The sequence below is a fragment of the Mixophyes fleayi genome, chromosome 1 (genome assembly GCF_038048845.1).
Source record: "Mixophyes fleayi isolate aMixFle1 chromosome 1, aMixFle1.hap1, whole genome shotgun sequence".
NCBI classification, from domain to species: Eukaryota; Metazoa; Chordata; class Amphibia; order Anura; family Limnodynastidae; genus Mixophyes; species Mixophyes fleayi.
Window position 1 is genome coordinate 373,930,757 of NC_134402.1, and position 22,685 is coordinate 373,953,441.

A 22,685-nucleotide genomic window follows, 5' to 3' on the forward strand; every position below is an offset into this window, starting at 1 on the left:
CTAAAGGCAAGACCTGGATATGCAGGCATACATAAATTATATGGGATGGGATCTCACGTATTGTGAAATACCAAAGCTGCATTCTCCATACAACGCTGGCTGCAGGATTAGCAGTGTTGAGGTGTTTAAGAATGGCAGAAGTCCATACAACATGGTGCTATCATGAGAATACATGATATGTATTAACCTTCATCCTCCCCATATTCTGTTGCAGAAGATTACGTTTGTGGAATCTGGTACACATTTCACAAGGAATATACCTTTATTATAATAATCACAAAATCATAATATCTGTACAGGAATGTGTAAGTGAACATTTATAAATGCAATAATTTGATTCATAAAGATAAGGTAAATATCATTTGACAGAACTGATTTTTCAAAGAAAATACTTCAAAGTAAAACTTTCTTGCCTTTATCTGCACTTTTTAAATGCAAAATAGTAAGACACATTAGTGTTCAATTCAGCAAAATATTGCAGAATATCATGCCACAGTCCATTGGAATGGGTCAGGACATGCAGCACTCATATTAAAATGCAGTAGTATATAAAAAGAAGCCACATGTTAATAAAATATAGAGTGGTTTATCTTGATATTTTCTTTGATTTTAAACACGATTTTATTGTGGAATGCGGTGAATATCAATTGATGAGTTGAGCGTGGAGTATTCTTCATTCTAGGCTATGGCTTTGGCTTCAGGTAGAAATGCTTCCCAATACTTTATGAGCTAAGAACAAAAGAGGTAAACTTGAGTTAATAACATATTGCAAACTTTTAATTGCAAGGGGCTTATATTTTCTTGGTCATTGGTTGAATGATTTTTTATTAAAGTCACTGTATATCAACCCTTAAATCTGATAATCTTTGTTGAATACAGCATCTGTGAAGCCTTATTCAGCATGGATAGCCAAGCTGTTGTCATAGTAAAAATATACCTAGCTTTTATAGTACCACTACACTTACCAAATCATGTAGAAAGTAGAAGTAGAAAATATTCACATATTAGGTTAACAAAGCAAAGGGAAAGGGAGAGAGGAGAACGAGAAATGTACATAAATAGACTATACTGACACAAAGAAACCATTTCACTATGAAGTCTGGTATAACAAATCATGTGAGTGATCCAGTTTGTAAGTATTAAATGGTTCACCATTAACCAATAAGATGGAAATAGGTTTCTTTAAGCACACATGAAAACAAATGGGGTTGTCTGTCCTGGCTTATTTATGTTTTATATTGGCTATATTGTTCTATTGGATTTTACAATAAAATCAGCTTATCTTGACAGTACAGATCTGTATTTTGTTCTGTTATGAAACTTGAATATACAAGTGAATCAGTCTGGTTTCCCAGGATGATGGTTATACTACTGCTCAGTTCACTGTAAAAACTACTTTAAACTAACTTAACTGTTGTTCATTAATCAAACCCATCCCATGCAAGTCCAAAATAATCAGTTACCTGTTGTTGTGTTTGTACTAATGATTCTAAGTACTTGACGATAACTGTTTTAAAGTCTTTCACACGGTCTTTCTAAAAGAAACAAAAATTAGAACAGAGGGTTTTATTACCAAGTAAAATACATAGGTAGATACTGGCAGAGAATACAGTAAGAGCATCTATGGAAACTAGTATTTGCATGTGAAATAAGATCTGTACCTCAAATCTTCCTACTTCCTTGCGAATCGTTTTAGAGATCTGCTCAAAATCTCGTTCTCCTTGTTGAACTTTGGCTTCCCACTGAGAACACAAAAATAAGTTTAGTGTAATATTACTTTGTTGTACACTGATCCTCGTACGAAGCCATAGTTCACTTATTCAGTAAGTCTGTACAATATTAAAGTACATTTGTTTAAACATTCAGCCTTGTTCGCTCTCTTCCTAGTGACAGAAAAACTAATGTACACACTGCAAAATTGGAAAATCACTGTGTAATTGCTCTTCTGTGACAACACATGATTACCTATGCACTTGTGCAAAGGTTTGCATACCAAGGTGGTAGCGTTTACTTGCAATTTTATTGGCTAATTTTATACGACCTTGGACCTTCTATGTATAGAATATTTATGTGCATCTGGTGGCTGCATGTTTAAAAGTGAACTATGGTAAAAATAAAATGATGAGACTACCGTGTAGAAAATGGTACCACTTTTCTTCATGTAATTAGCAATTTAACAAAACAGAAAAAATAATCAGTATGTGATTACATGAAGGTAGAATCATCCTATACTTATTTGCAATTGTTGTTAATTTAATTGCAGAGCTTCCTATTTTGACATATTGAGCTACATTATTTGACTCCCCCCACAAGTAGTGTCAGCAGTATTTAACTAGCTGGTACCTCAAATTGAAAACTCTAAAATCAAGTTTGTGTGTCACTTAGAAAAACAACCACCATGTACTCAGGATAGCAAAGATAGGGCTGACTGCTGGGCTACCAGACCAATGTGTACTGGTGGAAGCCATCACCCCAGAATGTATTCTCATATAAACGGTCTTTGCACTGAGCAGTTGATGTTGCATTGGTGACTTTTCCAGCCTGAATGGATTACGGTCACTGTGTAAATGACCTTTGCACTACACACACGCGATGAGTAAATGGCCAACTACAAATTAAAAACAGACACACATTTTGTGATGCAGTTTCAATGGGTTATCCATGAGCTTTTTAGGAGTTGTGTATTTTCTACTAATAGAGTTTTCTGTACTTGTAACACATGACTAAAAAAAAAAAAAAAAGGTTCTAAAGCCGAGGTGTCCAAGCTCAGTCCTCAGGAGCGTCCTTAATCTTTAATCATGCACAGGTGAGTGTAGAAACAGGTGGGATAATCACAGACCCAACCAAATAGATTCAGACAGAAATCCAGAAAACATGACCTGATGGACGCCCTTGAGGATTGAGTTTGGACACCCATATTCTAAGGTTTGTTAGTTTTAGAAGACAGAAGTGGGAATGAATCCTATTTTCAATTCGCTTTTCTTGCATTAGTGGATGAAAAGTACTGTAACATAATAGGTGTGAAACAGCAGCAATTCCTCAACTCTAAGCACAGTGGGTGAGTTAGTTGAAAAGACTCAAATATGTATTTGCCTTTTTAAATATATAAGTGTAACATCTATACCAAGCTGTTTAACCCTTATGTTAAAAAGGAACCAGCAGCACCTCCTTTTAAATATGTCCCTCAATGGTTCTCAATCTGTTCAAGAAATCTAAAAACAGATACTTTCCTTCACATTTTATACATGTTTGAGTTAATAGGCCTTCAGACAAGAACAGCATTTCTCTATTGTAAAGTACTTTAACATATCCTATGCCATGTAAGTGGTTACAGCTCAATTTCAGTATTAGCTTAAAAAAAAAAATAAAAAAAAATTACTATAAAGAAATAAAATAAATGGCAGTAGAAAAAAAGGAGAGTATTTAAACATAGGAAATGTAGCAGAACACAATTAGTATGTAGGATAAAACAAATCCAGCAATCCCAAGATAAAAACCTTTCTAAAATAAAAACACATAACTGTAGTTCTACACAAAGCAAAGTAAGAAGTAAATCAATTGGTTGTTATCCATGATCTGAACACCAGAAACATCAACATAAAAAGGACATTAAATGTTACAACATCTATTTGACAGCTACAATGGAAGAAGAAAGGTATTTTTGTTTTGTACAGGACAGAGCACCATAATCCAGCAATGTAATAGTTTAACAGTCAAGTACAAATTGTAAAATGAAATCATATATGTTGGCAGGACATACAAAGTCACATACGTGAACCATTTACAAACAAGATATCATGGCACAGACAATTGGCAGAAAACATATAGAGGGAGTCGTGACACAAGTACTAGAAACATTAACTAATATATTGACAGTTCACTAGTGAGCAAAGTGAATGATTATTATGATGAATCATATCCTACCTCTTCAATCTCCTTTACGAAGCATAGGGAAGAAATGATCAAAAATTCATTGTTTTAAATATTTTGCTTCACAAAGACAAGGATCACTAACAAGAACATGAAAATGCCATATCCACATATCAAGCGGATTGCCTAAAGATCACCGGCAGCAGAACACCAACTAAATGAAGTTCAAAATATTAACTAGGGCTGCACAAATAGATCACTAATCCATGTTTTAGCTTAGGGTGCCAAAACCCAGACCCCATTAGTAATTACAAAATAAAAACCTGAACATTGTATCAGTTATGTTCATTGGTAATCTACATGAGAGTAAGAAATAATGGTGTTAAGCTGGTGACAGCTTTAGAGTCCTTGGTTTGGTGCTGCTGGCTACTCTTGCACATAATAGGTTCCACACTTGAAGCATTTCAGAACAAGAACAGACTGGGCAGACAGACGCACACAGTAGCAAAACAATGTTCCAAAACATAAAATATACCTCTTTGATTTCATCTTTTGCTTGCTGAAGTTTGTCAGGCTTGTTAGCAATCTGAAGCTTGGCCTCTGCCTCGCGTTTCTTCTGTAGATTCATTTGGGCATCTTGCCATTTTTGCCAGCACTTCATTCGGTGATCGAAAACACCCTGCAAGAGTAAAAGAAAAATAAGTATTTCTAACAATCAAGTACATTTACCTCCAGCAATGTTTTACAAAGGGCCACTAAACTTAAAATACAAGCAGCTTTATATAAAGATATAGAAGTAAATATTGACATTAAGGTGCATATTCAATTACGATTTCGGTCCGTGGGAACGCGCCGCAAACTTTATCCACGGTACCGCAATAACGTGGATTTTCGTTCTCAGCCCATAGGGTTGCGTATGAAAATCTGCGTTATTGCGGTACCGTATTTCCGGCAATAGTGCGCATTTTCTGCGGTACGGCGCGTTACCGCGGACTGGAATCCTAACTGAATATGCCCAAATACTGTGATGATTAGGCATTTTTTCTATGCACAGCACTAAAAAAAAAAAAAAAACACACATTACATACATATTTATATGTTTCATGGCATAGTGTACTTTTACTTCCACATTACTATAAATATTAGTCTTGTAAATAAACATTATGCACCTCATTATCTAGGTTTGATTTGTTTCAACTGACTAATGAATTCCATCAGGGAAATCTCACATGACACACAGGCAGGGCCTGCTTCTTAGGCACAGAGAGAATTAATTTAGTGGAACAGGGACTCTGCACTGCTAGCTGGTGCAGCAGACTTACTTTTACAGCAGCAATAAGTCGAACATAGTCACTTAATAGTTCTGAGAACACGTAAAAGTCAGCAAATGCCTGCTCCTGATGTAACTGGTCAATCTTCTCTTCTACCTCTGCGAGCTGAGACAACGCTCGGGACAGAGCTGTGTGATCCTCAGAATTTCCCAGCATAGCTGCACTCTTTGCAAATGCAGCAGTGTTAGCCGACAGCTCTATAAATTAAGGAGAACAAGTAACATTCCAACCATGTTCTTGATATTAGTGCAGGTACAATAACAAGACTGAAATAAAGCATTTATATGATGAGACTACCACGTACAGACATGGGATAACATGAAAGTATAATCATCCTATACTTATTTGCTATCGTTGCTCATTTAATTTCAGCATTTCTTATATGACATATTGATCTACATTATTAGACAACTGTAAACATGTATTTTATATAGTGCAGACATTAAAAACAGCCTAATGTTTTTCCAAAAGGAATTTTTTTTTTTTTAAATTTCCATTTATAATCATAAAAGACTGTTACTGACAAGCAACATTAATGGCTTAATATATTTTTTTCTGTGCATTCTTTTGATATATTCCACATAGGCATTGGACATATCCTGCCTGCAGTGTCTGGTCTAGTAGAGCAGAGTAAACCTACATCCATAGTCAACACCACACGTAACTTTACATCCGTTCCTTTTTTAACTTTGGGAGTATGTAGAGCCAATTTACATGCGGTTTGACTCAGGACCTAGGAGTACATAATTTGAGGTGCATGAGAAAGGTTAAGGAAACTACTGTCATCATTCTCTACAGAGATGACTTGCAGAAGACCTGGGATGTCCTAGAGTAAGCTGCAGTCAGGATATTAGACTGGCATCTGTATTAGGGCCATGCACAGTCAGGATGTAAAGGTTGGGGGGGGGGGGGGGGGGGGGAAACAGGACCAAAACATCTAAATTTTAACAGCAAGGGATAATGATGCAAGTCTTGTCAAACTTGTATGTTGTGTTGGCAAAAGTCATCTAAATCAAAGGGAGAGGGAGAGGGAGTTATAGAAATATACACACACACAAAATTGAAGCACATTTTACAGTTTCAACAAATGAATAATACATATAGCTCTATAATTTACATAATGGTGCAGAATTAGATATATACACACACTATACATGTATTACATCTAATCTCCTGTGTGAATTAACACAATAAGGAAACCAACAAGTCATGTGTGAAACCGTAGTTCACCTTCAGCAGCTTCTAGAGGCACCGTAAGTAGCAATAACGTGAAGTATCATATTTGAGGAAAGTTTTATACAGTTTACAAAACTCCAAGAAGCCTCACGTTATTATATAGTTCAAAGTTGGGGTGCTCTATTACTTAACATTTACATGAGTAGTCATTTTATGAAAAATACATTGAAACATTTTAGTGTCTTAATAACCATTGAATTATATTAAGTTTTGGAGTACTTTCTGTTTAATGATATATTTTCTTTAAGGAGAGAAAGAAAAGTGGTCAGCCTATCACGCATCTGTGAGGTGATCTGTGATAGGTCGCTGCAGGCTGAGGTGTGATGAAGGGCGTAAAGGATGAACCAGAAACAGGTAATGTATAAACACAAGGCAGACATAAATGTAAAATATAGTTATGTTTACAGCTCCCTGAATGGTTGAGCAACATCCTAACATGGGCACAGAAGTGAAAGATTTTCTTTTTGACGACTAGTAACATCAGACATTGAGAAACATAAGATGGAGTGCAATATAAATACATACACACACCAAATAAGATTAATTCAATGAGGTGATAGCGGCAATACAGTCTAAGACCAATACAAGCAAGTAAAATAAAACAGTGTATATGATACATAAATGTAAAAAACAAATAATGCAGAAATAACATCACTCCCTAAGTGTTCAATGTAGGTGTCTGGCAAAACATCAGGTATCCTCCTAAAGAATGGCAAATGTGAAGAATCTGTAGAAAGAGCAAGTAAGAGAAAACTGTACAGGCACCTTCTAGTGTAGTATTTAAGTAAAGTGCAAAAAGGGATTATCCAAACTGTAAAGTAAATGTGTATCTAAAAGATACAACGCTTATATGTATAGTATGTTCTTGTGGTCTTATTCCCTTGTAACACCAGAAAGAAACAGACAAGCAGGAACACATAATAGTGTATTATATTTGTTAAAATATATTAAATATTAATAGCGTGCGTACAGAAATGTGTACAATAAAATAAAATCAGACTTGTACTTTTTTTACTCTTTCTATATAATAATATACATATTATATTTTTATTTGAATTATATAGTACATATACACATAGGAGATTTGCTGAGAAGGTAGTGAAACGAACCTTTGCGGTGGCACACCAAGGCTTCAACATTTGCATGCAGTTTCCTAAGTTGTTGATCTAGATTTTCAAATTGCTGCTGCTTTTCTTCAAACCACTGACGGTGAAGAAAAATGAAAAAGGCCAATTTATCAAGGAACAAAAACTATGTTATATTAGATTTACTAGTGGTTGACAAGCTTAGATACAACTGCGTGGGTCAACAGACCAAAGAGAATAGAGTCAATAGGTAAATTATCTTACTTTCTTCCTCTACAAGCTTAGAATGAAATTGTTTAACCTCGTAAGGCCATCATTATACAGTTCAAAAAAAATCAGCTCTTACAGCATCCGATTCATTCATCTTGATTGTCATTTTGTTGACAGCGTCCGCAGCTTTGTTTACCATCCTCAATAATCCTGCTCCACTCAATGCCTGGGTGCTAACCGCTCTCGGCAGCTGCAATTGAATGACAAATAAGGGCAAACAAACCAGTTAAAAGGTTGGAGTCTTAACAGGGTACCAAAGTGCAAATAAAAAAGGATGTTCCGTTTTCTCCACTATATTACATTTCAATACAGAGTAAACCCATTTTTTCTGATTTACTGCCTTCACAGTTATCCCAGAGGTAAACATAAAAAAATAGATTTTCATTTGCTGTTTTTACATATAGATGAACAAACGTGGCGTTTGGCAAAGGTCAATAGAGAGAGTTCCACAGCTTAAAGCAAGTAAATGAAGTAGCCAGTACAACCTTGCCTTCATTTAATCTATAAAAATAAAACAAATATTATTGGGGATATATTTTTAACACAAAAGAATGGAGGTTCCATGTCCCAATCCATTGCTCCAAATACCAATAATAAACAGTCTACTTATATTAAAATGTCATGCAAACAGATGTATGGCCTAGCAGTGTCCTATAGCGGATGCAAGTTATAGGAGCTCCCGCTTTCAGGGGTAATAACTGCTTCTATACAGCTACATTTATAAACTTTTAGCAAAGCTCAACTACGAGGATGGACAAATGTCTCCTAAAATGAAAAAGGGGCTCCACTGTTGGACAATGCTGACTTCTTTACAAAAAGCTTTAGTGGCAAAAGCTCAGCTCACCAACATCCAACAGGCCCACACCTGATGGGTTTATTTTCATTTACCTCCTTATCTTGGCTATGAAAATTGACCAGATCCACTGTGTACTACAACGACCCAAGAATTGAGAACCACCAAAGGATGCATTTGCTCCAACCATTACACTACTAAGAAAGCTGCTCTTACAGCTCTTTGACCAGACAGTGCCTTTCAATACCTTCAAAAGGTATCAACTTCAAGCTTGGCCAGGCAGAAGTCATTTCACCTCCTCACTAACCTTTGCAATCAGAGGAATGAAATTGTCAATTGTTTACCAGAATAGTGACTTACCTGAAGATATTTAGGGCTTTGGTTCTGAAGTTTGTACCTCTTTTATAACTGGCCCATTTTTGACATACTAAAGTACTATCCTGTTTATTCTGATGCCTAATCAGACAGTCTGTACAGCAGCTCCAGGCCTGTCATTTGATTTATAATCCATCTGGACTACCAAAATCAGTTCTATAGCCAGTCCATTTCAGGCCATTGCTACCCATTTTCAGGTGTTATTGGTGTTTTGGAACTGAACAGTTCTCAGGTTATTGGGGTATTGAGTCTGCTGCTCAAAAATTAAGCAACACAAGTTACACTGACATTTGTACCTGCTGCATTTTATACTGTCTGGAACAAATGATTATTTATTAACTGTGCTCCTTTTCTTTCACAACTATTTCTTAACTAACTCATATGTACTAAAACTTTCAAAATCTATTGATTAATTGATTGTGGAAATCGGATCTCAACAGGTTTTTTTTTTTTTATCTTGCTATTTATTCACTTTTCTTCCCTTCGCGGCTCCACTCTCAGAACCTCTCCCTCCATCATCCTCCCATCCATTTCCTTTATTTATCTTTGCCCCTACTTTCTCTACCCACACATCCATTTCTTTTTTCCTCATCTGCCTCCACTTTCCTTTTTTCCACACATCCTTCTCCCCAAGATTTTTCCTCCCTCTTTACATTTTCATTTTAGAGATGGCCTTGCAGCTATTTGTGAATTCTCTTTATTCTGGCTGCCCCAGCAGCCCAATGACTAGTATTCAGGTTATGGCCCCTCTGCACTGCCAGAATAAGTTTAATGGTTTGCATATACTAGGCTACTGTTACATATTTTTTCAATGTTGTTGTTTTGGGACTTGTCTTAGTTCTTGGGCATCTGGTTTACCTAACCTGCTATTTTGAACTGATGCCTATGAACTATGAGCTCTAGAAATTATATGCACCCGTATTTAGAAAACTTGACAGCTTGCTATATATTTTGATTATGCTTCTTTCTTTTAATTTCTTATACTCAATCACTTTTGGATTACTCCATATGTACTTTGTTTTATAAGGTCTACTGACCTTATACATTAAATAGACTGACTGGTTCATTTGCAGACAGGACTGTATTTGATCACCTATTCTTAACCACCACCATCTCTTCCCCTACAGCCCCCCCAAATCATCTTTTCCTGTTTCCTTTCTCTGGCCGCCCCCCTAATGGCCTTTATGAAATGATTTTCACATTATATTTCCAAAATGCAGGAAGTTTTCTTCCCTCTCTTTCCTTTTATAGAACGGTTGATCTCCTCTTGCACTTGGGAGTATTACTTTCCTTACTCCCACTCCCTGTACCTGTTTATTTTTATTCTCATTTTTATACTGCATTATATGCAACTTAATGTTTTACTTTGCTTTTGCATGGCTACAGCTTCTGGATTTCTACTACCCCTCTTTCCTTCTTCCTTCCTTTAGTTCTACAAGGAGCTCCCTCTAGTTGCGCTGCCTTATCTACAGTACCTCACGTGTCTTCCACCTTTACACCTGCTTCTGTTTTTGGCGCTCACAATCACCAGCCTCCATGACTAATAACAATATGGCTGCCTAACATCTATTCTATCTTAAGTTATTATCTCATAATGCAAAAGGCCGCCTATCATGCACTGTATGGCCCACAGAGCTAGCATTATGTTTCTTCAAGAGACTCACTATGCTAGATTGCTTTCACTTTTGCCCTTTTCAAATCCCATTTAATATCCGGCATCGAACAATTCTAAACACTGAGGAGATGTAATACAAACAAACAACATTGTAAAAAATATATAAATAAAAAAGAGAATAGATTAGTGACTGTTTTACAAGGAAGTAAAGGTATATTTAAAGATTATATTGGGAAATTATAAATTTAATTTGACTGGTTTAGGTAAAATTAATCTTACTGTTCACGAGATATTGCATTTTAATCCAAGGAAGCATTCAACTATTTTGTCTCAATTTTAAACACAAGATAGGACAAAAAAAAAACAAAAAAAAACAAAAAACATTCCCATCCATGGGGTTTACACATTTACTTATCTTTAGGTATTCTTTATTAATTGCAAAAAGCAAGAGCTATAACAAATGAGTATACTGAAAAAACAAAAACAAAACCTGGTATATATTATTTAAACAATTATGTGAAAGACAAGGTAAGAGAAAGGACTTTGCAATTATTAACAAGTTAGGGGAGGAGGGGTACTAAGAGGCGAGGTAGGAAGGGAAGACGGCTCGATCAATAGGGGACAGAGTAGTTCTGGGCAATTAATAATAAGGTGCCCATTCCCTTTAAACATTTCTAGCGACATAGGTCTAGACTAAAATAATGAAGCAAAAGCACTCATTAAATTTTCTAGGGTGTTTTTGCCCATTACTGTGCACTAAGTCTGTGGTGCCCCCACTTCCAGACACCCTGCAGCGCAAGAGAGAGAAAAATGAAACTCAAAATTCCCATATTCGGAGCAAGTTTACTTTAGACAAATGATGCAGTCCATGCCGGTACGCTGCACTCCCAGTACACACAGGGTGAAGTCATGGAGCCAATACAGTGTGACGTTTTCTCCACACTATCACGCACCATTTACCAAAAGTAAATTAGTTCTATCTGTGAAGAATAAAATACATGTACAAAAAGGGAATATTTTTTGAGCACTTCTAAACAAAAGGGCTTGTTGATAAATAAAGAATGCTACTATACATAACACAAAAAAAAAAAACCAAAAAACACATGTACCTCAGAGCTTTCCAAGAACTGCCTCACGTCAGGGTCTTGCAGCAGAGTGGGATGTTTGACTGTTCTTTGAAGATATCTAGGAGTTAAAAATACATAGGTTTAATGAAGTCTCTGCCAAGAATAAGTTCATTCTGCAACTTTCATAAGACTGTTCACATAAGCAATGCTAATAAGGTTCATAGCCCAGGGTTAAGCACAGGCATTCAAATATATTGTTATAGATAAACTACCTATTCCTCAATCTATTACAGGATCTAGAAGAAAAAAGTGACAATTATAATTAACAGTTGTTTATATACCACATACATAGTACGCAAGTACAATATTTAATAATTCACAGCAGTGCCTGCCCCAGTGGACCTTACCATATATATTCCCATTATTATAATAGTAGATTTGTAGGGCGCCATAGTGCTCTATGCAAGACATACATAGAAACAGGGACAAACAAGGTACACAAAATAAATGCAGATATGAAAACAGAGTATGGAGGACCCTGCTCATTATAGAACTACAGTCTATGTGGAAGATGGCACACCTGAAACAAGAGGATCAAATGTGGCTTTGAGTGGAGATTGGGGCAGTTATGATGCTTATGTGCATCAGTGAGAATTGTATTATCGAGGATAAGGCAAGCTCTATGGAGAAAAAAAAAAAAAATGTCTAGAGATTTGAAGGCTTTAGGAAGTTATGATTGAGCGTGGTAGGGAATGCCATAACTGAGGAGCAGCACAGGAGACGTCTTGTAGGTGAGAGGTGGTTGACAGAAATGAGACAAGGTGCAGGTCAGAGGTAGAACCAGGGAAGGAGAGAATTTTGATATGAGATTTGGGGGTTATATTATTTACTAAACTGCGGGTTTGAAAAAGTGGGGATGTTGCCTATAGCAACCAATCGGATTCTAGCTTTCATTTATTTAGTACTTTCTACAAAATGACAGCTAGAATCTGATTGGTTGCTATAGGCAACATCCCGGCAGCTTAGTAAATCTAGCCCCTGGTGTTTAGGGCTTTGTATGTAAGGGCGAGTGATTGAATTGGATTCTGAAGGACACGGAGCCAGTGTGGGGATTTGCAAAGTGGTGCAGCAGATGTGGAGCAGTGAGACAGGAAGAGTGGAGTCAACAGGACTGGAAGAGAGAGTCTGGATGCGAGGTGAAAAGCAGAGGACGAGGTCAAGTGTAACACCAAGGCAGATTGGGAGACTGAGGAAATGGTGGTGTTATTGACAATGAGGGAGACATGAGGAGAGGTGGTGACTGGCAGGAAATACACAGACACAGATAAGCACACTAGGGTTAATTTTGTCAGAAGCCAATTAACCTGCCAGTATGTATTTGGAGTGTGTGAGGAAACCCACGTAAACACAGGACAACATACAAATTCCACACAGAATCACACCACAAACATACAAAGATTAATCTGTAACAAGCCTTTTCCTTTGTAGGTATAGACAATGAGAAAAGTTTGTAGTACGACTAAAGCTCGTGTGAAAACAGCTACTACATATCACTTCTCAGAGTAATACAACCTCTTACTGCTGTACGTCTACAAACACAATGCATGCGCCAATTTCAGTATTTCTAACCATTAAGACTACATTACTTTTACAGATGAAATGTTAACTTTCCAATAAATGCACCTCCTGAATAAGTAGCACAACAGATACTGTACAATCATATTATACATACACCAATCAACCACAACATTAAAATCCCTTGTCTAATATTGTGAAAACAGCGCAGACCAATGGAGGCATGGACTCCACAAGACCTCTGAAGGCGTCCTGCGTCATCTGGCACCAAGAGGTTAGCAGTTGATCCTTTAAGTCCTGTAAGGTGGGGCCTCCATGGCTCTGAAGTTCCCCCCCCCCCCCCCCCCCCCAGCACATACCACAGCTTCTGGATTTGATTGAGATTTGGGGAATTTGGAGGCCACACCTTCAACTCTTTGTCATGTACCTCAAAATATTTCTTAATTTTTTTGCAGTGTGGCAGGGCGCATTATCCTGCTGAAAGAGGCCCCTGCCGTCAGGGAATACAGCTGCCATGAAGGGGTGTACTTGGTCTGCAACAATGTTTGGTTAGGTGGTCCGTTTCAAAGTAACATCCACATGAATGTCAGTACCCAAGGTGTCCCAGCAGAACATTTCCCACAACATTACACAGCCTCTGCCGGCTTGCATTCATATAGGGCATCCTGGTGCTCTCTCTAACCCAGGTAAATGATGCACACGAACCCGGCCGTCCAAATGATGTAAAAGAAAACGTGATTCATCAGACCAGGCTACTTTCTTCCATTGCTCCATGGTTCAGTTCTAGCGCTCATGTGCCCATTTATAGGCGCTTTCAGCAGTGGACAGGGGTCAGCATGGGCACTCCGAGTGGTCTGCAGCAACACAGCGATCTGGAATGCACTGTGTGTTCTGACACCTTTCTATTATAGCCAGCATTAACTTTTTCAGCAATCTGTGCTACAGTAGCATTCATTTCTGAGGGCATTATATTAGACCGGCTAGCCTCCCCCCCCCCCCACTACAAGCTTCAATGAGCCTTGGGCGCCCCATGACCCTGTTCGCTGGCTCTCCAATTGTCCTTTGGCTACTTTTGGTAGGTACTAACCACTGCATACAAGGAACACCCCACAAGACATGCTATTTTAGAGATGCTCTGACCCAGTCATCTAGCCATCACAATTTAGCCCTTGTCAATGTTGCTCAGATTCTTACACTTGCCCATTTTTCCTGCTTCCAACACATGAACTTCAAGAACTGACTGTTCACTTGCTGCTTAATATATCCCACCCCTTAACTGATACAATTGTTAACTACTTCAATTTTAAAGTGATTTTATTTTTCTAGTTACAGCTTTAAATGTTATAGGCACAAGCAACTTAAAAATATTACTTTAAACTTGTTAATCGTGTTACAATGGTACCTGCCGAGGGGTGTTATATATTAGGCAATAATTGAATAGTAAGTTCTTGAAGTTGATGTGTTGGAAGCAGAAAACAAAATTAGCAAATGTAAGTTTCTGAACGACTTTGAAAAGGGCCAAGCTGTGATGGCTAGATGACTGGGTCAGAGCATCTCCAAAGAGTCAGGTCTTGTGGGGTGTTCCCGGTATGCAGTAGTAAGTACTTACTAAAAGTGGTCCAAGGAAGAACCACCGGTGAACAGGCGACAAGGTCATCGGGGCCCAAGGCTCATTGATGCGCATGAGGAGCTAAGGCTAGCACGTCTGGTCCAATCCCAAAGACGACAACTAATACGGCCAATGAAAAATTATTGGAAAACAGCAAGCCAAAGCCTCAAGTGGCTCAGGCTAGTTTCAAATGTACATGCATGGTGTCCCCTTGCTATAGTGACCAGGTTGTGCGGCAAATCTTCAACTATAAACTATGCAGCACACTAATGTAGAGTATATGGTTTCCTCAGCTATAACAAATCAAAAAATTGGTTAGCACAGGGCTGGTGCATCTATAGAAGTGGTGTGGATTTCAAAGGGTTCCCATTCAACAAAAAAATACAACAGGAAGTGGGATTACAGCATTAACGTTATGTCTTGAGAAATCACACTGCATGGGCTATGTAATGGCAGTGGAAACACCCAGCATTAAGGGAACTTAGCATGTACTACATCGGTATCACAAAAGATATTTTGAATGGACATTCTGTTGAGGACAACTTTCAGAAATTAAAGAGAGTCAATGAAGAAAAACATTTCACCTTTCTAATGCAGCTCTTCTCTTTTCAACAAATTCATTGGATGAAGAGTCTTCTTTTCCCACTTTCACTTTAGTCATACCTTTAAAGAAAATATTAGAATTAATCATTTAAGCAATACATACAGATTGTATTCACCCTCTAATGATATCTGGATTTGGCCATAAATTCAAGTTCACTAGAAAATTATCCCAGTTTATAGAAGTGTAATACAACATTTTGTGAATTTCTTCTTTGTATCAATAATGTTACACTCAGTATATAAGGCCAGGACAAATTTTAGTCAGTATTATGAGTCAGGGGCATGGGCAGAGTGACAAAGTCATCTAGAAGAGATCCCATTGATTTCTAAATAAATCTGCTCCTATTCGATAATCAAATAAGCTCCCATTACTGCATAGGGAAGAATACAATATAAATAGCTGGCATGAGTCCCACACACAGAGCTCTCATTCGTTTTGTATGAAGGTTTAGACAGACCTCATCCTCCTCCTTCTACCTTCCCATTGGAGTCATACATCTGTCCATCTGAACGTCACAAGTGTCACAAGAGACATTCAGACACACTGGCTGTAATAGCAGCTGGCTCCTAAACCCTCACGAGCAGGGTCCTCTCTACCTTCTGCATCTTTCGTCAACCTCATACACACTTGTTCTGTTTCTATGTATGATTTGTTATTTGTAGTATTGTTATACCGACTATCCGGCGCTGCAGGGTTTTGTGGCGTTTTATAAACAGACGATGATGATAATAATTGGATAATGTTGAGAGCAATAGCCCCTATGTGTAGCAAACACTAAATTTCAAAAATGCACTGCCATCCACGTTACTTGCTAATCCATTACCCTGCCCAGTGCCTTTGTAACTACTATACGTCAAGTAACACAGGCATCGTTCGTACCTCTGCCATTCTGATACTTGGGGGATGGGAAAGAGATATTTGGGTTGACATGAAGTGGATGTTACAGACAAATAAAGTTATATTAAAACAAAGTAAATGCCCCCTGCCAAATTGGCCTACAATGTGAGGAACACGCAAGATAAAGAAGAAATTATGATGCCTGCAAGTCAGAAAGGCGAGCGGTTAGTCTTCATGAGAGCAGGAACACAGGTTATGAAGAACAGCGATTGGCTCTGTGTAAGCGTAGAGTCTTTAGGGAGTGTTAATATTTTGAGGGTTGAAGAGTCGGATATCATTAAGCAGATAGTTCCGTAGATAGATAATACAATACTCAGTGTGTTTGTAGCTTTACCCTTTGTGCCACCCACTGCCAGTAAATGTTTTTTTTGTCTTACGATATTGTTACCCCTTAATGGCCCATAATCCTCTAGATCAGAAGTACTCAAGACCTACCAACAAGTCATGGTTTCAGGATTTCTGTCTGTAGAAACAGGCAGGATAATTTCTGACCCAGAAAAATAAAATCGCCTGTGCATGATTAAAGAAGTCCTGAAAACATGAACTGTTGGTATCATCATCATCATTTATTTATATAGCGCCAATAATTCCGCAGAGCTGTACAGAGAACTCATTCACATCAGTCCCTGCCCCATTGGAGCTTACAGTCTAAATTCCCTAATATAGACACGCACTCACACAGACAAAGAGGGAGATAGACAGAGACTAGGGTCAATTTTGATAGCAGCCAATTAACCTACTAGTATGTTTTTGGAGTGTGGGAGGAAACAGGAGGACCTGGAGGAAACCCACGCAAACACAGGGAGAACATACAAACTCCACACAGATAAGGCCATGGTCGGGAATCGAACTCATGACCCCAGTGCTGTGAGGCAGAAGTGCTAACCACTAGGCCACTGTGGTAGCTTCGAGGACGGAGTTTGAGCACCACTGCTGTAGGTCATGTACCAGTACAGGGGAGGCTAACCTTTTTCTATCAGTGTGCCAGCTAAAATCTAGTCAACCCCAAGTGTAATAGATATATATTCATAATTTCTTATTTTAGGATACCAATATCAAGGTAATGGGGCCAACAAATAAACCTTCAAATTATGCCCCACAGTAGTGCGCCCAAATCATATTATGCCCCACAGTAGTGCGCCCAAATCATATTATGCCCCACAGTAGTGCGCCCAAATCATATTATGCCCCACAGTAGTGCGCCCAAATCATATTATGCCCCACAGTAGTGCGCCCAAATCATATTATGTCTCACATAAATTCCCCCAATTGACATTATGCCTCAAAAAGATACCTTTAAATATTATTTCATAGATCTAGAAATGTATATTAGTACTACAAAATGTGTAGATATAAATAAAATGGGAATACTGCTATATATCTTATGCAATGCACATACTTCTGCTCTTCTGTGTTTCTCAACCATAAGTGTTGTTAAACCTAAGTACAGGAATTGCAATGATATTTGTTCTCTATGGTACAGTCCTTAATTGAGCCACAGGTTAATAACCAGGCAAATAGACTCACCTTTCACATTAATACATATTCTGATTTTAACTGAATGTAACGCATTATTTTGATATTTTAAACAAAACACTGTTTAATTTTTTCCACATACACCGGTCCCTGACATGTGGAGGCAAATTGCTGGTACCCCACACCAGAATGCTTGTATAACACTGACTTTTATGTACCAGTATTATTCTGTAAATAAAGCAGAGTTCTAGCAAGTGTTGCACTTCCTGCAGCTTCTTCCCTTTCCTTTATTGTGTAATACAAGGCTGTTAGCTCCTTTTTTTATCCCCCTACATTGTTTGCGTGGCTTATCTACTTCCTATGACAATCCAACGGTTTCCTGCCTGAAGAAAAAGATTGTATTTTTACAGAAAAATATATCCATGAAACAAGAATGCAGAAAGTGAATTTCTGTAGGATTGCTGTTCATGGAAAAATACTCTGGGATCCCATAAAGGTCAAGTACAAGCTTACCTACAATACTTTTCTCTGGAGCCGGGGGCACAATATATCCAATGTGCATGTATTTTGCTGCTAGTTTACTATGAAGTCCAAGGAAATCACTAAACCTTCTCTTCACAGAGAATTCATTGGTGCTGAACATAGAGAGAGACGTCTACAGGGGAAGAAAAATATTAAATGTAACACTAATCATATCAATACTGTATATAACAAAATAAGTGCCGATTCGGGACAATTATTTTAATTAAATGACTTTTACATGATTTTTCTATTTTGCCTAAATAGTCCGCAGCACTGTAGAGAAAATTTAATCATTAACTATAATCCCTGCCCCAGTGGAGCTTACAATCTATATTTCGCTACCAAAGAGACACACTAGAGTTAATTTGGTCAGAAGTCCATTAACCTGTCAATGTCTTTGGAGTGTGGGAGGCAACCCATGCAAACATGGGACAGCATACAGTTAGGGCCCTGGTCGGAATAGAACCCATGAACCAATCTGTAGAATTAAACCTCTGTTTCCAGCATAACACTGAACAGCCAAAAAGATTAGTTAACAAAATTTCAGTCTAGTCCAGTTGAGCACTTGGAGAGCATTGAGTAAAATTTTGGTCATAAAACATTACAAATGGAACATGACCGCGTTCTGGGTGAAGCGGCTCTTAATAATGCACAGACATTGGGAATATTGCACAGGCAATGGATTGCCTCTGCTGCTCACACAAACTGAGAGCAAGGGTGCTTGGGCCTGCGCAGAGGTCTCTGCTACTGCTTGTCCCAACAGCAGTCGTCCAAAAGGTTTTAAAGTTAGTAAATATTTGTCTTAATGAGCCCTTAATTTTAAACATATGCAAATGGACTCACATGGGGGGAAGTTACTGGAATATCTGAAAAATGCTAATTTCTCTAAAAAAGTTAAACCTCTCCCAGTAGAAATAATCCAAATTTGTCACATTTGGTCTGAATAGCTTTTACAACCCAGTAACACCAGGTTTAATAGTTAATAGTAAAGTGTTAAGGAGTCATTCATTATCTACAATGAATAACTAGCGATTACCTGTAACAAACGTACCTATGTTTTAGAATCTTATGGGAGGTAACAAACGGTACATTAATTGTAAGGGTTTTTAGACAAACTGTGAACTAAAAGATGAAAAATACAATTGGAACAGACCTTGGTTGTCACTCTGTATGCCATGTAAGCATTCATTCCATCCCCTGAAATAAAAGAAACAGATGAATTAAAAGAGAAACTATACACTTCTATTCTTAAGCATGTGGGATGTTACAGCAGTCATATTTCATCCCAATGATAAAGCACAGGTAAGGAACAATAAATCTAAAATACGTATAAATAGGAGAGCAATCTCTAATACTGTATAATATTAGAGAAGCCTTTAACTATTTAAAAGAATGAAGTACCTGAAATTGTGGGGTTGTCAACAGACAGAAAATGCTATGTTTATTCTTATTTGTTTTCTGGAGAATCACAAGGGAAACATTTATACTTAAATAATCAATTCAATAAGTACATACCAACTTTTTCTGGGTCTGAAACACCAATTTCAACATCAAAGAAATCACCATTTGCTTCTTCTTCAATCTGTGTAAACAAATTGAGTTACACTAAGGGACATTTAGAAATAAATAAAAAGAACCAATAAAGTTAATGCTGGCCACAGGCAGGCAGTTGGTCTCTGCTATTGCAGCATATGTGGCCTGACCACTACCCTGGTGCCCAATATTAATCTGATGAATCTAAATCAGATAACATTGGCAAATGTGGTCAGAAGATAACAGTAGATACTTTCTATCTTCCGACCACACTAATAGGTCTGTCAAAGCAGAAGTGATTCGGACTATGTGTGAGGCCAAACTGAACCAGAATCCTGCCATCTGGGGCTCGGGAGTAATACGCTTTGACATGATGGGATATTATATACATAACACTTTAATAAGTAATAGCATTCTGCGATTTAACAGATGCTCAATGTGCTTACATTTACAATCATGCCATTATATAGAGCCACACTAGTTTCATTGTAGTTATCAAATTGAGAGAGCCGATAGTTGGGTGTTTATAAGACACTGACTGCTGTGCTGTATGTAACCTATAATTAAGCAGCGTAACATGTACGTTAGGCCCTTTGTTTCCTTCGACCATTGTCTTCTCTCCAATAGGATCATGCAACTTAGATCATTATGGGTGCATTCAAATAGGTATTATCTCAGGAACCAGAGGGGACCTACAACTATATTTCAGAATTTGTCATCCAATCTACCAATTGATATGTAGCAGCACTTAGAACAATTATACAACTGCTGAAGTTATTCCATTATTCTCAGATCCCCTGATCCATTAATGTAAGCATTAAGTTTTTGTTAAGCTAAATTAATTTGTGTATATCTGACAGATCTATTAAGACCGCTATTATAGTGAGCTACACTTTATGTGAACCTCTCTTATGCATTCTTCTAGCCTTAATGTTTAATTTTTTGTAATACTTTGCAAGAAAAGTTTGTTTTTGCACATTATATAGTATAACATGGGGAGTCTTATCTTGAAAATTGTTCCATTTTGTTGGGTTCTCTAATTTGACAGTTTTTTCCCTCAGATTTCCTTATCTGCAGTGACCAAGTTTTAGGGTGGTGTCTCCTGAAATTATTAATTATTTTTGTTAACTCTGAGGCAGCATTTTCTCACATGCACACCAGACTCAACAGATTGCAACCAGCTTTGTAACAATGGTACATACAATTTGAACCTCTTTGTATTATTATTTTCCTTTACATATGGCCAACATATTACTAAATGCTTTACAGAGAATCTTTAACCATTGGCATCAGTTCCAACAGTCTAAATTCTCTACCACACTGGCATTGTATATATTTTTCTCTGTAGGAGGAAACGGGAGCTCCCAGAGGAAACCCACACAAGCACAGGGAGAACATCTAAACTCCACACAGACAGAGCACTTGTCTGAATAGAACCCAGCGTTCTGAGCCAGCAATGGTAACCACTGCTGTCACCATGCATCTCTATCTATATCTCTGCAAATAGAAGTTTCTTTTCTACATTGGAGCAACTTTTAATTTTGGATTTACTAGATCATTATATTTCAACCACTGTACCTAGTAGTAAAGTGAAAGGACGTGAGTTATATCAAATGATTTTATTTTTTAATTTTTGTTTAAGTAAAATTAATTTTCTAGAATTAAACCGGGAAAAAAAATTTTTTTCCAGCATTTTTTTTGTTATTTAATTCTTTCACCACTGAAGGTGGCAAGCACACCAACGTATAGACACAAAGATTATCTACATATACTGCACTTACCTCATCTCTTGAGCGATCATAAATGACAGGTGCAGAAATATTAATAGCTTCCATCCGTGGAGTAATGAGTGATGTGGGTGTTACAGGAGTGATAGCAGGACTGGGTTCTGAGGAAAGTATAAGCTCCCGCTCAGGACTGTCCAGGGAGACTTCATCTGTAGCTTCTAAAACACAAGGTATTTGGAAATAAGGCACACATTTTGAATGACCTTTTCCTATAGTAGACTTGTCAAACAGAGTTAGAGTAAAACCTGATTACAATGTACTGTATCAGAAGCCACCGCTCTAAACTCCCAGACTTATTATAGGTTCCAAAGTTTACAAAAAATTTCTAGAAGCACAATGAGCCTGCTCCTGCCAACACACGGATTGTGTACAAGGTTACAGTACAGAGACAAGAGATATACTGTGTAGAGAGGACTGGTGCTTCCCTACATGCAAATATGTATTTCTGCAAACATGCCAGTTTATTTATGTGAGTGGCTGGCATCCAAGGAATGGTGAGACATACTGCAGTTCACTCTTCTGTACAATCTTCCAAGATATTTCTTCACTCCATCACAATAATACATGGAAATTCTCAGTGACAACGTAAACAACTCAAAAACAGTGTCAGCGCTTGTAACCAGAATATGTAGTTTTTTTTATTAATGTGCAAATCATTAGCCAAGACAGGAGATGGTCATACAAAACTAACAGTTGGAATCTATATTTTTATAATTATTTATTATTGTTTAAATATAGTGCCAATCATACTATGCAGTACTGTATAGGGAATATGTAATCATTCACATTAGTTGCTGCCCCATTACTGATTACAGACAAACTTAACACTCACACACAGGTCCATTCTGTCAGAAGCCCAGTTAACCTACCAATATGTTTTGGACTGTGGGACGAAACCAGAGGCTATGCAGGTGTATATATTCAAATCTTGAAGTATAATTAGGAGGTCAATTTACATATATTCTTAAAAAACATAAAAAGCACACAAACTATTATGGAAGTGTTGATTGGCCAAAGGGATTTTTAGACAAAATATTGTA

The 22,685-nt window shown here is 37.6% G+C and overlaps 1 protein-coding gene across 1 annotated transcript in view; it reads right to left on the reverse strand.

Moving 5' to 3' along the window:
• Positions 1 to 304: 304 nt before the first annotated feature.
• Positions 305 to 22,685, reverse strand: part of SNX2 (sorting nexin 2) — a 29,919-nt gene continuing 7,538 nt past the window's right edge. The window contains exons 3-15 of the mRNA XM_075179166.1: positions 21,640 to 21,803; positions 19,841 to 19,907; positions 19,479 to 19,522; positions 18,317 to 18,458; positions 15,411 to 15,489; positions 11,685 to 11,760; positions 7,869 to 7,982; positions 7,547 to 7,640; positions 5,193 to 5,398; positions 4,406 to 4,549; positions 1,662 to 1,742; positions 1,464 to 1,535; positions 305 to 729 (exon numbers count right to left, since the gene is read on the reverse strand). Of these exons, the coding sequence (XP_075035267.1) occupies positions 679 to 729; positions 1,464 to 1,535; positions 1,662 to 1,742; positions 4,406 to 4,549; positions 5,193 to 5,398; positions 7,547 to 7,640; positions 7,869 to 7,982; positions 11,685 to 11,760; positions 15,411 to 15,489; positions 18,317 to 18,458; positions 19,479 to 19,522; positions 19,841 to 19,907; positions 21,640 to 21,803 (1,334 nt within the window). The 3' untranslated portion in view covers positions 305 to 678. The remainder of the gene's footprint in view (positions 730 to 1,463; positions 1,536 to 1,661; positions 1,743 to 4,405; positions 4,550 to 5,192; positions 5,399 to 7,546; positions 7,641 to 7,868; positions 7,983 to 11,684; positions 11,761 to 15,410; positions 15,490 to 18,316; positions 18,459 to 19,478; positions 19,523 to 19,840; positions 19,908 to 21,639; positions 21,804 to 22,685) is intronic.